A 14991-nucleotide genomic window follows, 5' to 3' on the forward strand; every position below is an offset into this window, starting at 1 on the left:
AATGACTGACAGATTAAAAAATGTAGTATGCTTATAAAAGTCACGCTGCTTCCATAAAAATCAATCCTTACTGTCAGCATACCAAAAGGAGAAAACAGTGCCATCTGAAAGCAATCAGCTTTTAAAATGCCTATAAGAAACAGCACTTTTAGACAAGTATAAAAATTATCAAAAATGTATCATCGGCACAGCCACAGTCTTTGGAGTAGTACTGTACTTACAAAGTCCATTTTGTTGAAGAAGAAGAAGAAAAGGATGGAGGAGAAGAGCGGAGAAAATAATACAAAGGAAACTCTTGTTCTACTTTTACCAAGTTCATTCAGTGTTAGAGCATAAATAATTCCTAGTTTAGGACTTTAATTGAAAAAAAAATTTAAAAAAGAATAATTTTCTTCAGTGTAGTTGCAGAAAAATTTAACTCAAGGAATACAGTGACTGAGACGAGACAAAACAGCTACGATTTAATCCAAAAGCAATGAACAATATCCTCTGTGCAAAGTCTAACAGCAAACAGAAGTAGAAAGGGAGTATTAGATCATTTTTAATGTAGACTGGTAATGCATTCTCCAGATTACCTATATTAAATATGCTTTAGAAACAAATTCACTTGGTACTGTAACAAACCCATCCTACACTCCTTAGGTTAATTTCTGTAAGAATTAATTTTTACATTGCTAGTCACCATACTTCCATAACTAAATTAACTACCAATTTATGTAGTGTTGCTCGAAAGATTTACAACAGCAAGGTCTACTGCTGCTTAAAAAGGAGCCTTTTTAAAACAAAGAAGGCAATAATGTTCCAAATGAATGGCACTGGAAAAGCTACGCAACCAAGGGCACATTCAGAGGGAGCATCTGCTGCCCATGGGATTCTCCTGTAAGGATCAAATGCCCGAGAGCTTGAGAATAGCATCCCTGCCTCTGAACTCTTAGCTCCCACATACTGTCAGATGTTATAATTCATATCAAGGACAAAAGATTTTAGGCAAAATTTTAAAATTCATCTACAAAGAAAATAACAATCTGTAGTAACTTTCTGTAGAAGGGTCTCTTCTCTGCTGATATCCTTTAGTACATATGCAAAATAGACTAAATTGAAACAGTTTCTGATACAGTAGCAATCTTTTCATATGCTCTTATGAAATACTACAAAATTAGGGGGAAAAAACTACATAAATATTCCTTGTACCATGCACTGTGCACCAGGCTGGGGCTGGCTGATGTCATGGCTACTACTGAACATTGTACCTCAAAAGTTCTGCCATCTACACACAGCGCATGGACATGACGGTGACGGTTCTAGAGAGTCTTGCACATGAAGGGCTTATGACGGAGTGTCCCCGAGCGGCAGGAGAGAAGACTACGGACAGGGAGGTAGCGGGGGAAAGGAGTTTTAAAATAATACTGCTTAGGAGTGTACATTTCAAGACAGCTACTATACCTTGTCTATCCTTGATCCTAATCTTGAATAACTGCAGGTTCATGCAAAATACATTTCTACTTCATAAGAAGAGGAGCAGTCTGTTAGGAAAAGCATAATTCTTAGGGGAAGATGGATGACATCGCTCTTGTAAGTGCTGTTTCACTTGGTAAGTCTTTTGGCGACATCACTGTATGCTATTTCGACCTCCTTATCGCTGGGACAGGTATTGGTGAACTCATCCCTACTGTAAGCATTAGTTAAGTATCTCCAGATGCCAGTCATTCCTTTTGGAATATCGAAGTTGCGGTACTTTTTGGCCACTACCTGAAATACAGAAATCAAAAGTTAACATTTATTTTGTGTCTCACAAACTAGAAGTGTGATCTTAGAGCAAATTATTCTGAGTCTTTGAGAGCTGCTGCTGTTGCCATCATTTCAATAAGTAATGATTAGAACTGGACTCAAAAATGTGATAGTGACTGCTACAGACATACAGACAAACAGCTGAGTGGGTGTCATCACTCCGTAAGTGCTTTTCAAATGCAGCATTAGGGGGCTTGTGGGTTAGCTCAGTTGTTTAAGAACCTGCATGGGCAAACCCGACCAGGCACAGGGGATTGCGGTTCAATCCCCAGCTCCACATGCCACACCAGACCCGCCCTTTTGGCAGCCTGAGCCAGCCTCCCCCACCCAAAAAAAAAAAAAAATCCTTCTAAAATGCAGCTTTAGACCTCATTTTTCTTCTCTTAGATCTTTACCTAATAGCTAGTGGCTATTACTATTCCACTTCACATTGTCTCACATGATAAATGCTCAATGTTTTTGCCTTGAATAGAAAAGGCCAGGTGATCACAGAACAGAAGTTGACAATTTAAGTCAGAGTAGCAACTTCAGTTTTCTATTACATCTTTCCATCTTTATTCAGTCAGGAAAAAAAAAAGAAAAATAACAACTTTCTCCTTTTTCATATGCTTCAATTTGAAGATACAATTTTTCACTTAACTAAGCACGCGGGAACACTAGCTCAGGAAACATAACACCAGGCCTAAGGGCAGCTGACAACCTCCAAAAGGCCTACCTTGACGATGTGCAGTTTGGGCAGCAGGTTGCAATCAGCCAGTGTCATTTCATTGCCATCCAGAAATTTACGTGTAGAAAATTTAATGTCCTCCATACTGTTCTCATCAATTTCATCAGGTAAGGGAGAATTCAAATATTCATCCAGTTTCTGCAATGTTTTCAAAAGACCCCTCTCCAGGGCTGGAAAAAAAAAAGATGGGAATACAGTAAGAAAAAAAAAATTACACACACCCTGAAGTAGAAGTTTTTACTCTTAGAGACAAAACCTATGTGTTGCCCAACACGGTGGCACACCCCTATAACCCCGGCACTCGGTAGGCTGAGGTAGGAGGACTGCCAAACAAACAAAACCCAAAAAGCTTGCACCATGCGCTTACTCTGACACTGGGCTCCACAGAACCAGCAGGCCACAGTTGTTCAAATAAATATAAACAAGCCTGCCAATTTCAGTTCACGGACATCTGTCAAACCTTGTCAATCACTAAATGACTCATAAGACATATGGTCCAACACTGCTGATGTTTAAACTGGACAGAAGAATAAAGAAAGGGCAACTGTATTAATACAGCTAGGGAAGAAATTCTCGCAGAGACAGATTATAGTCTTCAATTTTGAGTCTTGTTCTACCATAAATCTTTGGATTTATTATTAAGAAATGTATTAAGAAACACCAGTACCTGTATAAACAACCCATGCAGAAGCTTGGGATTTGGGCAGTCTTTTATTCCATGAGAAGCCCTACTGGAATTTTCATCTTATATGAAAAGCAAAAAGGTCAGATTTGAGAGTTGGCTTCACATCACTGAACTGGGAGCCTCGGTAAGGGCCAAGTCTATTAAGATGCTATAATGGTTACACTTCAAAGAGAGCTGTGAGCCACCACCCTGTATCCAGAATGTCGTGGCTAACAAGTACTAGCAGAGAAGTGGTAGAAATATCCATAGGAAGGAAAATGAAATAACAAGGGCGAGATCTTCAATTATCCCTTCTTAGCCTTTACTTCTCAATTCACCCTCCTTAGAATAAATGAAACGTGCCCCAACAACAACACACTGTTTAAAAAAAAAAAAGTCAAATAGCACAACCTCATCCATGACGACCCACATAGCAAAAAATCTGAATAAAGTTGAATCTTTTTTTTTTTTTTTTTTTGGGAACCAGGGATTGAACTCAGGCCCTTGCGCTTGCCAGGGAAGGGCTTATTCCGCTGAGCCATCTCCCTGGCCAAAGTTGAATCTTTAAAAGCAAAAAGTAAAGCTTCCATGCTGCCATCAGCTACTTCAACAGTAACACAAAGAGGTCCAGACCTCGCAGCCCTTCTTCCAAGCTGCTCCCACACTCATGCCGGGGCCTTCACTGGAGTTCAGACAGCTGTCGGAAGACTTGGCTGTGTCAGAGTATACAGGCACAAAAGAGGGACGAATGGGTTTTGGGGGTACCTAGATACACTTCAGCAGGGTTCCAGAGCCAAGGGAATGTAGGGAAAGGGGGACAGATGTATCCAGCAGCACATAAACTGAGGCCATGTCACACATACAGTCTTATCCTAAGTCTTACTGAGTTTGCTATTAAGATGTAAAAAATTCCTATCCTCAGATGTAAACCTCGGGGAATAGGAGTGCCAGAAGCTCACCAACGGACTCCTGGGAGGAATGCTAGTGCTGTTTGCTGAGACATTTACTTTCCTGAGGAGAAGCAGATTCAGGGGTTGTGGAGATGGGTTCAGATGAAAGGGTGGATCTGAGGTGCCTGTGAGACACTGGAGTACAGCTATCCACTAGATGGCTGGGTGTCCACATCTGGAACAGGTGGGGCTGGAGCCCATCCAAGGAACTTCTGAGCACATAACAAAGGTGGACACTACAGCAGGGCAGGCAGAGGGCCGAGGGCAAGGCCTAAGAGGGCCAGGCCTAAGAACACCATGAGTAGGGAGTGCTGCAGAGAGGGTGACACGCTGTGCTCGGGATTGAGTTAGAAATGCCCTCGAATCCTAGCCAGTCTCTGACACAAGGCAGACTCCTATAACAGTCTGCATCATGGGATTCCTCTATTACAGAAAAATATAATTAATTTTATCTGTTTAGTTTTTGCTTTTTGAGATAATCTTGTTAACTATTTTGTAACATGAGTCAATTTTATTAAAAGCAGCGTATTAATACTAACAATTCAACATAATAAACATGTCTTTAAGAATTTTTAATCTTGGGTTCAATCTCCAGCATATTAAAAAAGAATTTTTAATCTGAGCTCACCTACTATTCACATTACATTAAAAAATTTTTAAATTAAAATGCTATGAGTTCACAGCTAATTCAATTGGCTCAGGATGGATGGTTCATTTCCATTATATTAAGGAAAGTTCAAGGCAGAGGTAAAGATACCTTTAACTTGAAAGGCAATGCCAATTTAAGCTTTTAAAAAGTACCAAGAGCTGGGTAGTGCATGCCTATAATCTCAGCTTTCAGGAGGCTGAGGCAGGAGGATCACAGCAAATCTGAGGCCAGCCTGGGTGGGTTTCAAAGAAGTTTAAAGCTAGTCTGAACTACATAGCAAATAAAAACAAAACAAAAAAATTGAAAGGTACCAGGACAACAGTGTAAACAAAAATATTTTAAAAATAAACAAATAAATAAGAACTATTTTCCATCTAGTCACAGCCCATCAGGGTCTGCGGGGCCTCTCCTCCAGCCTGCCATCACGCATCTATGCCGGGAGCACAGGCTCGGATCTGGTCGCCCCAGCCTGCCTCAGGGCCCACAGCCAGTCCTGCCTGGGAGCTGCCTACAGGCTGACCTGGAGCAGCCTGCCCTCCAGAAGTGCATCCCTCCGGCGCTCCCTGCATAGATGTCACTGCTGCGTCTCACTCATCCCAAGGGACTGAGCTGTTAGTCCTCTGGGCTAAAGCAGGGTGATCCCAGCGGTTTTCCATTCTTCAAATGAACTGAGAGTTAGAAAGAGAAACAAACCCTTGAAATACACAAGACCAACTTTCAAGTTTCCCCCAAGAGCGCACCCTCCTCACTTCCGCTCACTACCTGTAGTACACTTAGGAAGCTTCCCAGCCTTCAGGAAGCTCAGGCAGTCTTGCTAAATTTAAGTTGGGCGCCTTGTAGGATTACAGGTGTGCACCAGCACAACCAGAACAACTGATTTTCATAATGGCTTCATATCGAGAATTTTTTATTCTAACAATCTGTAGAATTCAGATGGGGGAGTGTTGAGACAGAGTCTCACTAAGTAGCCCAAGCTGGCCTCAAAGAGCAATCCTCCAGCTTCAGCTTCCTGAGTGGGATCACAGAAGCATGCCCAGCTGGAGATTTATAGAGTATTTTAAAATTTTCTGTATACATTTTTAAAAATGTTATGCTTAGGTACAGCTCTGAAGCAGAGCAGTACCCTAGCACTCATGAAACTCTGGGTTCAATATTCAGCACAATGAATGAATGGAGTCAAGTAAGTGAAGACATTTCTACTTAACTACTATAATATTTTTGCCAAACTTCAGGAAAGAGGTCAAGCACTGAATGCTACTATAAAGCACATACAAAGCACTCTTAAAATATAAAGAATTGGAAAAATTTTTACCTGAGAAGGTAACAAATTTAACACGTTAACTCAAGTGATGGGTAACAGGATCCAAGATCTATATATACTTTTTATTTTTAATGTAATTGGTACAGGGTCTCACTACACAGCTGGGACTTGTTCATAGTGATCCTCCTGTTTTCAGCCTCCCCAGTGCTGTGATCACAGGCGTACACCACCACACCTGCTCTCGGTGGCCAGCCCAGCACACCCAGGGGTAGGGCTGGCACGGTATGTGGTGCCAGGGATCGAACCCTGGTCCCTGCGCTTGCCTAAGCAGGTGCTTAGTCTGCTGAGCTATCTTGCCAGCCCTCTATATAAATTTTTTTCATTAATAAAAGGTCACCCTAGCCAAGGCCAAAATCATGCTAACTTAGTTCTCAAGAGAAAACAAATAGCAGAGGGCACTGGAGCTCAGCAAAATAAAGGTGAGGCACTAAAACAACTCAATTAGAATGGGAGAAGTGACAGTGAATCAAGCCACTAAAAATTTAAATTGCCAGGTATGGTGGTGCACATCTGTAATTCCAGCACTTAGGATGTTGACGTACGAGGATCACACTGAGTTTTAAGCCAGCCTAGACTATACATTGAGTTCAAGGCCAGCCTGAACTACACAGAGAGAACAACAAAACATGGCCAACAAAACGTACCAAAACAGGTACCAAGAGGTGCCAAAACAGTGTGATTCAACAAACATAATGAAGTTTAATAAGACTGTCACAGAAAAGGGGGATACAAATGAAGGTCTATTTTGTAGTGAAATATATTACAAAATAGGATAGATATACAGCAACTTTTTCTTAGTTCAGTGAGAAGATTTATACTAATAGTGATTAGACAAGATATCATGTCTGTATTTTGTACTCTGAATAACTACTATGAAGACAACAATATGCAATGTATTAATTATTGTAACTGTCTACTGATCTGTTTTGAAACTGTCTCATTGTTATTCCTTTCTCAATAAAACTAATAAAAAGAAAAAAGAGCAAAGTAATTTGAAGCTACTGTCAAGATTAACCACTAGAAGGCAGTAGCATGCCATCAGAAAAGAGCTCCGTGTCCTGAAATCAGTTCAACAGCACTATCATTACAGTACACCTGGTTGTTGTAATGCTGGCATCCCTGAGAAGCTATTTCAAATGCTCTCAAAAAAATTAAGTGCAAAAACAAACAAAAAAATTAAGTCCAACAGAGGCCATGCAGCTTTAAGTTAATTATGAAAACCAAAGCTCTCCTTTTTGCCTCTATAATACAGCAAAATTTAAACGATTACCTACCTAGTCCCCACATACAGATACCAGGATCATCTGAAGTGGGGGCAATCAAAAGATTCAGGTTTGGGCATATGTAAATTCAGATTTTTAGAGAACAATTTGGCAAAATACAGTAAAATTTAAAATGCAGAAACCTTTTTGACCTACTTTGAACCTAGCTCAAGGATATTTACAGGCAGCACTGTTTCATTACAGCAAAACCTCGAAACAATCTTTATGCTTCTCATCAAGTAAATAATCCATAGTAGGAAGAAACATTTCTATCTAAAAACTGATCTATATTTTGACATGGATTTCAATTACAAAGACAACTACATAATGGAAATATATGCATAAACACATTTATGTAAAATGTTTGCAAAAACAAAGCATGCACTCTAAATTGTTGCAGCAGGGGCTGGCAAGATAGCTCAGTGAAGTGCTTGCCTGGCAAGTATAAGGTCTTGAGTTTAATCCCGGGTACCACCAAAAAAAAAAAAAATTAGAACTTCTGTTCGGGGCTGGCAAGATAACTCAGTGGTCTAACATTTCTGCTTAGGCAAGCTTAGACAAGTGCGCAGGGACTGTGGTTCAATCCCTGGCACCACATGCCGTACCAGCCCTGCCCCCAGGATGGCTGAGCCGGCCAAAAAAAAAAAAAAAAAAAAAAAACCTGAAGCAATCATGTGATTACAGAGAGACACTGAAGTTATATTAATTTATTTTTATACTATTTTAACTCTCCAACAAGCATGTTTACTTATATGATTTAAATGAGTAAAATTCAAAGCATAAAGTAAAAGAACCATAAGCATTTCTGTTGCACAATTAATAAGAAAATAAAAATTATTTAAAAATTAAAAGCCCTTAAACATGAATAAAACCAAATTTCATAATTATTGCTGGGTTTTTTTCTTCTTCTGTATTTTTAGGGAAGGGTCTACAGGGTGTTCAGGGTCTTACTATTAGATCAGACTCTTAGTGATTCTCCTGTTTACAGCCTCACAAGTGCAGGGATTACAGGCGCGCGCCACCATGCCCAGTCTCAAATGCCTCTCAGCGACCGGCACAGCAGGCCCGGTGTATTGCTAGTTTAAATAAAGGAAAACCAGGCCAGTGAGATAGCTCAGCAGACTAAGTGGCTGCTTAGGCAAGCGCCACAATGCCACAATGCCACATGCCATGCCGGCCCTGCCGCAGGACACACTGAGCCACTGAGAACAGGCGTGGGGTGCACACCTGTAATCCCAGCCCTGGGGAGGCTGAAAACAGGAGGATGAGTATGAGTCAGAGCTGCATAGTGAGACCCTCTACCACATACATTAAAAAAATAATATAATGATGATGATAAACCTTCTACAATTTTTAATGACTACACCGCATATGAAATGGGTAGCAGAAAGTGAAGAGGAAGGCCGGGGAGATGGCTCAGTGGAATAAGCGCTTCCCTGGCAAGCACAAGGGCCTGAGTTCAATCCCCCGTTCCAGAAAAAGAAAGAAAGAAAGAAAGAAAGAAAGAAAGAAAGAAAGAAAGAAAGAAAGAAAGAAAGAGAAGAGAAGAGGAATAGTGAGTGTTTTTGTTTTGTTCTTAAGACAGGATTTCACTGTATACCTCAGACTGCCCTGAACTCACTATGCAGCCCATGGTGACCTCAAACATGCAGCAAGCCTCCTACTTCAGCCTCCTGAGTGCTGAGATTACAGGTATGGGCCAACACACCAGGCAGGGATAGTAAATATTAAAAGACAATTAAGTATACAATGTGACTTTCACAGCCATAATTATAAATAACCATTGTTGCTCCCATATTCTTGGGAGGGGGAGCTTCCTCAAGTCAGGTCCAGGGAGGGAGGGCACTTGAATAAAAATAAATTTATTGTTACTTCTAGATTACTATTCTCCTTTTAAAAGCAGGAATTTTTAAGCCAGGCATGATAGTGTACTCCTGTAATCCCAGCACTCTGGAGGCTGAGGTAGGATGATCCTTTTGAGTTCGAGACCAGCCCAGATTACAAAGTGAGCTCAAGGCCAGCCTGAATTGTATAGTGAGACCCTGTCTCAAAAAAGACCAAAACAAAAAACAAAAACCAGAAATTTGAGGGAGGTAGTGGTGCACACCTATAATCCCAGCACTGTAGAGCAAGGAGGATTGCTTTAAATTTGAAGCCAGCCTGGGCATTATGAAATAAATCTTATGAATATACATGGCAGATTCCAGCAATGGTAAAATCATTTCTCTTAAAAATAATATGAATATCAACAGACTAGATTTATTGGGGAATTTAGTAAATTACATAAATTAATGAAATCACAGAATTGAAAAAAATTAGGGGATTTGGGACAACTGATGACTAATCCAACCCTATAAATATATATAATTACTTTTAAGGCTTAAAAAGTTATACAGGGGCCGGGAGTTTGATCCCCGGCCTCCATGCTGGCCCCACCCCCGGGGCATGCTGAAGACACCAATTGAGACTGGGTGTGGTGTCTTGTGCCTGTAATCCCAGCTCTTGGGAGGCTGTGAACAGGTGGATCACTACAGTACGATCTAGTAGTAAGACCCTGAACACCCTGTAGACCCTTCCCTAAAATTAAAAAAAAAAAAGTTATACAAACTTGGATCTGTTACCAAAAGAATTTTCTTGTCTTGTCCTTTCTTTCTTTCTTTCTTTCTTTCTTTCTTTCTTTCTTTCTTTCTTTCTCATTCATTAGTTTCTCTTTATTTTAATCTTTAAATCTTACTTGCATCTCAATCTAAGCACTTGTCCTTGTTTCACTTTCACTGCCCCAAAAATACAATATCAGCATATCTAATCTAGGGGCCAAGTAGATAGCTCAGTGGAATAAGTGCTTGCTGGACAAGAGCAAAGTCCTGAGTTTGATTCCCTGGTACCACCACCAAAAAAAAAAAAAAGATATCTAATCTATTCCTAGAATCAGGTCCTAAAAAGGCTCACACTTATCCAAAATGGGGCTTGGGATGTAGGTCAGTGGTAGAGCACTTGCCTAGTATTCATGAGGTCCTGGGTTAATCCCTGGCATCCACCCATGTCTAAATATACTGGATTTTATAAATACTTAATAGGCAGGAAAAAACTAATCAAAGGTCTATTCTGATTTACCCTGTGAAAATTACAAACTCAAATCTGTAAATTATCAGTATTTGGGTGAGGTATTTGACGGAATAAGGAGATTATTATCACTAATTTTCTAGGTTTATTAAATTACACTAAACAGAAAAGATGTGCAGGTACCATACATAAGAGACACTCATTAAGCTCCACAGTAATCTGAATAAAGTTTTCTAAAGTCTCATGACAATGACAGGTACCTGGAGAGATGAGTTGCTTGGCAACTGGGATTCTTGTTTACCAATAGGTAATTTAGTACACCTTTTAAGTTAAGCACTGAAAACTCCACTATGCTGTTTGTTCTTACTGGTAATAGCACATTCAGAAGACAGTAAGCGTAGGTGGCTACTTAAGGCTGTAACAAATTGATAGAAAATAGAATCCAGAGTTATACTTAAGCGAGTCACTCTTCCTTCCCAAACTCTCACCCCCTACAGCAAAGCAGTCATTCTATTCGCCTCTGCCCTGCACTGAGAAGATATTTCTACCACCCTCCTGCCCTCAAAAGCCTAACTTTAAGAAAGCTCAAAGCACAGTGCAGCAAGAGGCTCTGCTATAAAGGGAAGTTCTATGAAAAGCACAACCCATCTGCAGAGGGCAAGCACCAGAGAAGGCACTGTTATAGGGCTAAGCCATGGGGGTCAGGGGTCCACCAACACCACTTGCTCAGTCTAAATTGCTTAGACAGAAACATTAGTCAGAAAAAAAAAAAGAATTACCAAAGAAAATTGCTTCCAAACCAAGGGAGCTACTGGAACACACTACAAATACATGTAAGCCAGGCCTGAGCACTGGAATTTTTCCTTCACTGTAGAAAAACATTTCATGCAGGGAATATTATTACAGAAAACAAGAACAAAATCTAAACTTTGCTAAAATTGTAAAGTGCTGCAATTTTAAAGTTAATAAAAAAAAACACAGCTTAGAAATCTGTTTAATGAAATCACATTCATTGTGGGGGTGTGGGGTAATTTGAAAGAGGGTCCTATTACGTAGCCCAAAGGAGTACTAAAGTCCAGATCTTCCTGACTCAGTCTCCAAGTACTAGATTACAGGTATGGAGTACCACATGTAGCAAGTATCTCACTTTTTAAAAAAATGTTTCTTCCTGCTTAACCAGAGCTGATATTTTTCCCCTTGGTATGTATTCGTATTCACTTGTTGCTATGAACACGCACAACCTCACCCAAACTACTGGACTGTCTAAAACTATTTCTAGGTAAGAGTTTAAGGTTTTTTTTTTTTACTTTTAAAGTTACTACTATAACTTTAAAATATACCCAGTCTCTCTGCACACTTCTCCAGACAGAACAATGCCCAATGTCCCAGAGGAAAAGGAGAAGTCTTTGAATGGTGTAGTTAAGACAGGCTCATTAGAAGGAATTATTTTCAAGGAAATGCTTGTTCCCTTCACACATTAACTTAATAAATGAAATAAAGTATAGTTTAACAAATTAAAAAATAGCATCTGGTTGGATTGTTTTGCTGAATTCAAATACCTATAGTATTTAGATGCCAATAGAATACCCACCTCTGACAGGACCAAACAAAAAAAAGGAGATACAAAGGAAGGACCATTTTGTATTTATATATACAAAATAGGATAGATATACAGCTACTTTCACTTAATTCAATGAGAAGAAAGAGGTGTACTAATAGTGTTTGGACAGGATATCCTGTCTGCTTCTTGTACTATGAATAACCACTAAGAAGACAACAATGTACAATGTATTGATTATCGAAACTGTCCTATTAATCAGCTTTGAAACTGTCTCATTCATATTTGTTTCTTAATAAAATTTTTAAAAAATAGCATCTGTACTACCTAAACAATTCTCACATGGACATACAATTTGAAACTGAAATTCTACTTTTATGTTGCAAATGTGAAAAGCTGTTCTGTTTTCTGAACACAACTCCAAAAACTGTTCTTTAAGGATAATTAGTTCAAAAAAAAATCACTCACACTGGTTTAATGCTGCTGGTACCCAACAATAAATAAAAGATGCAGTAATGGTTTAGGTCAAGCTAAATCCAATGCATCTCAAGCCACAAGTACAGAAATCGTCACTGTTTACTCACCCCCAATGCTCTGCACAGCTGCACTCACGGTAACCTCCCCAAGCAGGCACCAGCTTCCCTCACTGAACATCTTATCACACAACATGACGGTGCTGGACGAGTTAGAAACACACTGATGCAAGGACATCCCAGTTTATCATCAAATCTCTAATCAACCCCAAAAGATAGTTTTAATACCTGGAGGAGCCAGGCATGGCAGTGTATGCATGTAATCCTAGCCTTTGGGAGACTGAGGCAGAAGGATTACTATAAGTGCAAGACTGGCCTAGGTTACATAGTGAGTTCGAAGCAAGCCTGAATTACGTAGTCAGATCCTGTCTCAAAAACCAAAACTCAAGAACAAATAAAAATACCTAAAGGAAGGCCTAGACCCCAAAGTAATCATTTTATTTTATTTTATTTTTTTAATGTATGTGGTTGTTGAAGGGTCTCACTACGCAGCTCAGGCTTATGGTGATACTCCTGCTTTCAGCCTCCCCAGTGCTGGGATGACAGGCACACGCCACTATACCTGGACTCTGTCAGCTCAGCTCGCCTAGGGGCAGGGCAGGTGCACTGTGGTTCCAGGGATCCAGCTGCGATCCTGGCACTTGCCTAAACAGGCGCTTTAGTCCCTGAACTCTCTCTCCAGCACCTAAACTAAACATTTTAATGACTTATCATAATAGTTTTCATTTTGTTTTGTTTTGGGGGCAGTTGACTTTTTGAGACAGGGTCTCACTATGCAGTTCAGGCTAGCCTTGAGCTTACTTGGTTGGTCTCGAACTCCCAACATCCTCCTGCCTCAGTCTCCCAAGTTCTGGGATTACAGGCATGCATCACCACACCTGGCTCCCTAATGGTTTTTAACTGTTTGGGTGTTTCGTACTAAGAATAATTCAATATTTTAGTTTTTACCTTCGTTAGCCTCTGGCCTTGAGTTCTTGATATAAGCAGAGAATTTGGCAAAGATGTCCATTCCGGCAGTATTTGACTCTGGGTGTTTTGGTGAAAGCTTTAAGTACCTAAATAGAAGGAGAAAAGAGAGAGAGAGAGAGAGAGAGACAGACAGACAGACAGACAGACAGACAGACAGACAGACAGACAATGTTTAAAGATCCTTCAAAGACGCATTAGCATATTTTTGTCAACCACTAAACCCTTATGGTAGCAGTTACGAGGCTATAATAGGTAGTTACTTTTATTAAAAAGGTACTAGACTTTAATTTTTAAAAAATGTTGTCATCTGCTCTGTGATATTTTTTAAATGCACTATTTTCCTTGGGAAAAAAAGCTAGAGTTTTGTTCACACATCAATATTCTGGACAACTGAAGGGCATCTGCACTCCACCTCCATTTGATAAATTAGAATGCTAGGAAAGCAATCCACTTGTTCAGAGTCTGCTGCCAGGCCACCAGGAGTCTTAGAATGAGATGGCTCATGCAGTACTGTCCAAGAGGACTTTCTGTGATGATAAAAATGTTTCATATCTTCATCTTCCATTTTGGCAGCCATAAGTGCCAGGGAGCTATGTCAATACAAATATACGTAAAATCACAGTAAAACAAAATTGAAAATCCACTTCCCAGTTGCACTAGTCACTTGTCCAGTACTTGGCAGTCACTGCACAGCAGCCAGACCCTTAGTATGCCATGCACTGAACCAGCCTTGTGTGAGCACCACAGACTGATGGCAGGGAAACAGCCTGCGCTGCCCAAGCACCTTGCTCGTCCACAGCAGGCTGCAGGCCACAGCAGCAGGAGGTAGAGCTCACTATAAATCTGCACCCACTGACTCATTTTAAATCTAATTTCCCCTGAATTGAACTTGAGAATATCTTTCAGAAATCGTAATTTTAAAACTAAAAGCAAATCCCACAGTTCAATGGACCACATGCCTGCTGACATTCTGCTGGGAAACCTGCCTTTCCCTATTCCTTCAGTTCCCTGAACTCTCAATTTGGGGCCAGCCACCCACAAATAACCAGCCTTTCTGACCTATCTCATGTGGTCAAAACCTGCTTTTATCATGTTCTTTGAAGCTTAGATTCCCACTTCTCTCAGTATGGCTGATTATCCTAGCAGGAAACCAATTATGGCAGCATTAACTGTAAAGAACCTAGAGTAAAACGCTGGTCATTTTAAAGTCTCTAATCTCAAGCTAAAGCTTAAAATGAGCGGCAGTGTTTCCAGAATATCTGATCTGATACTCACTTGGGAGGGCATAAGACTTCTTCAAGAAATTCCTCAATCTTATTGACATCCGTTTTCACTTCATTGTTGAAAGTTATAAATGGTGGGTGGGTCCCAGGGGCCAAGTTCTGCAGGTCTGCAGGCTTCCTGTCAGGCAAAAGAATGGTCAAAATGAGATCATTTTTTACTCTTACTCTAAGAAGGAAACAACACTTTGTCTCAGAGTAGTTTTGTTTTTTAAATTTTTTTTTTT

At 40.2% G+C, this 14991-nt stretch overlaps 1 protein-coding gene across 1 annotated transcript in view; it reads right to left on the minus strand.

The window, feature by feature from the left end:
- Window positions 1-378: 378 nt before the first annotated feature.
- Clic4 (chloride intracellular channel 4) overlaps window positions 379-14991 on the minus strand; it is a 68100-nt gene continuing 53487 nt past the window's right edge. The window contains exons 3-6 of the mRNA XM_004637594.3: window positions 14760-14885; window positions 13464-13570; window positions 2504-2685; window positions 379-1749 (exon numbers count right to left, since the gene is read on the minus strand). Of these exons, the coding sequence (XP_004637651.1) occupies window positions 1585-1749; window positions 2504-2685; window positions 13464-13570; window positions 14760-14885 (580 nt within the window). The 3' untranslated portion in view covers window positions 379-1584. The remainder of the gene's footprint in view (window positions 1750-2503; window positions 2686-13463; window positions 13571-14759; window positions 14886-14991) is intronic.

Source organism: Octodon degus, unplaced genomic scaffold, assembly GCF_000260255.1.
Source record: "Octodon degus isolate 3935 unplaced genomic scaffold, OctDeg1.0 scaffold00092, whole genome shotgun sequence".
Lineage (NCBI taxonomy): Eukaryota > Metazoa > Chordata > Mammalia > Rodentia > Octodontidae > Octodon > Octodon degus.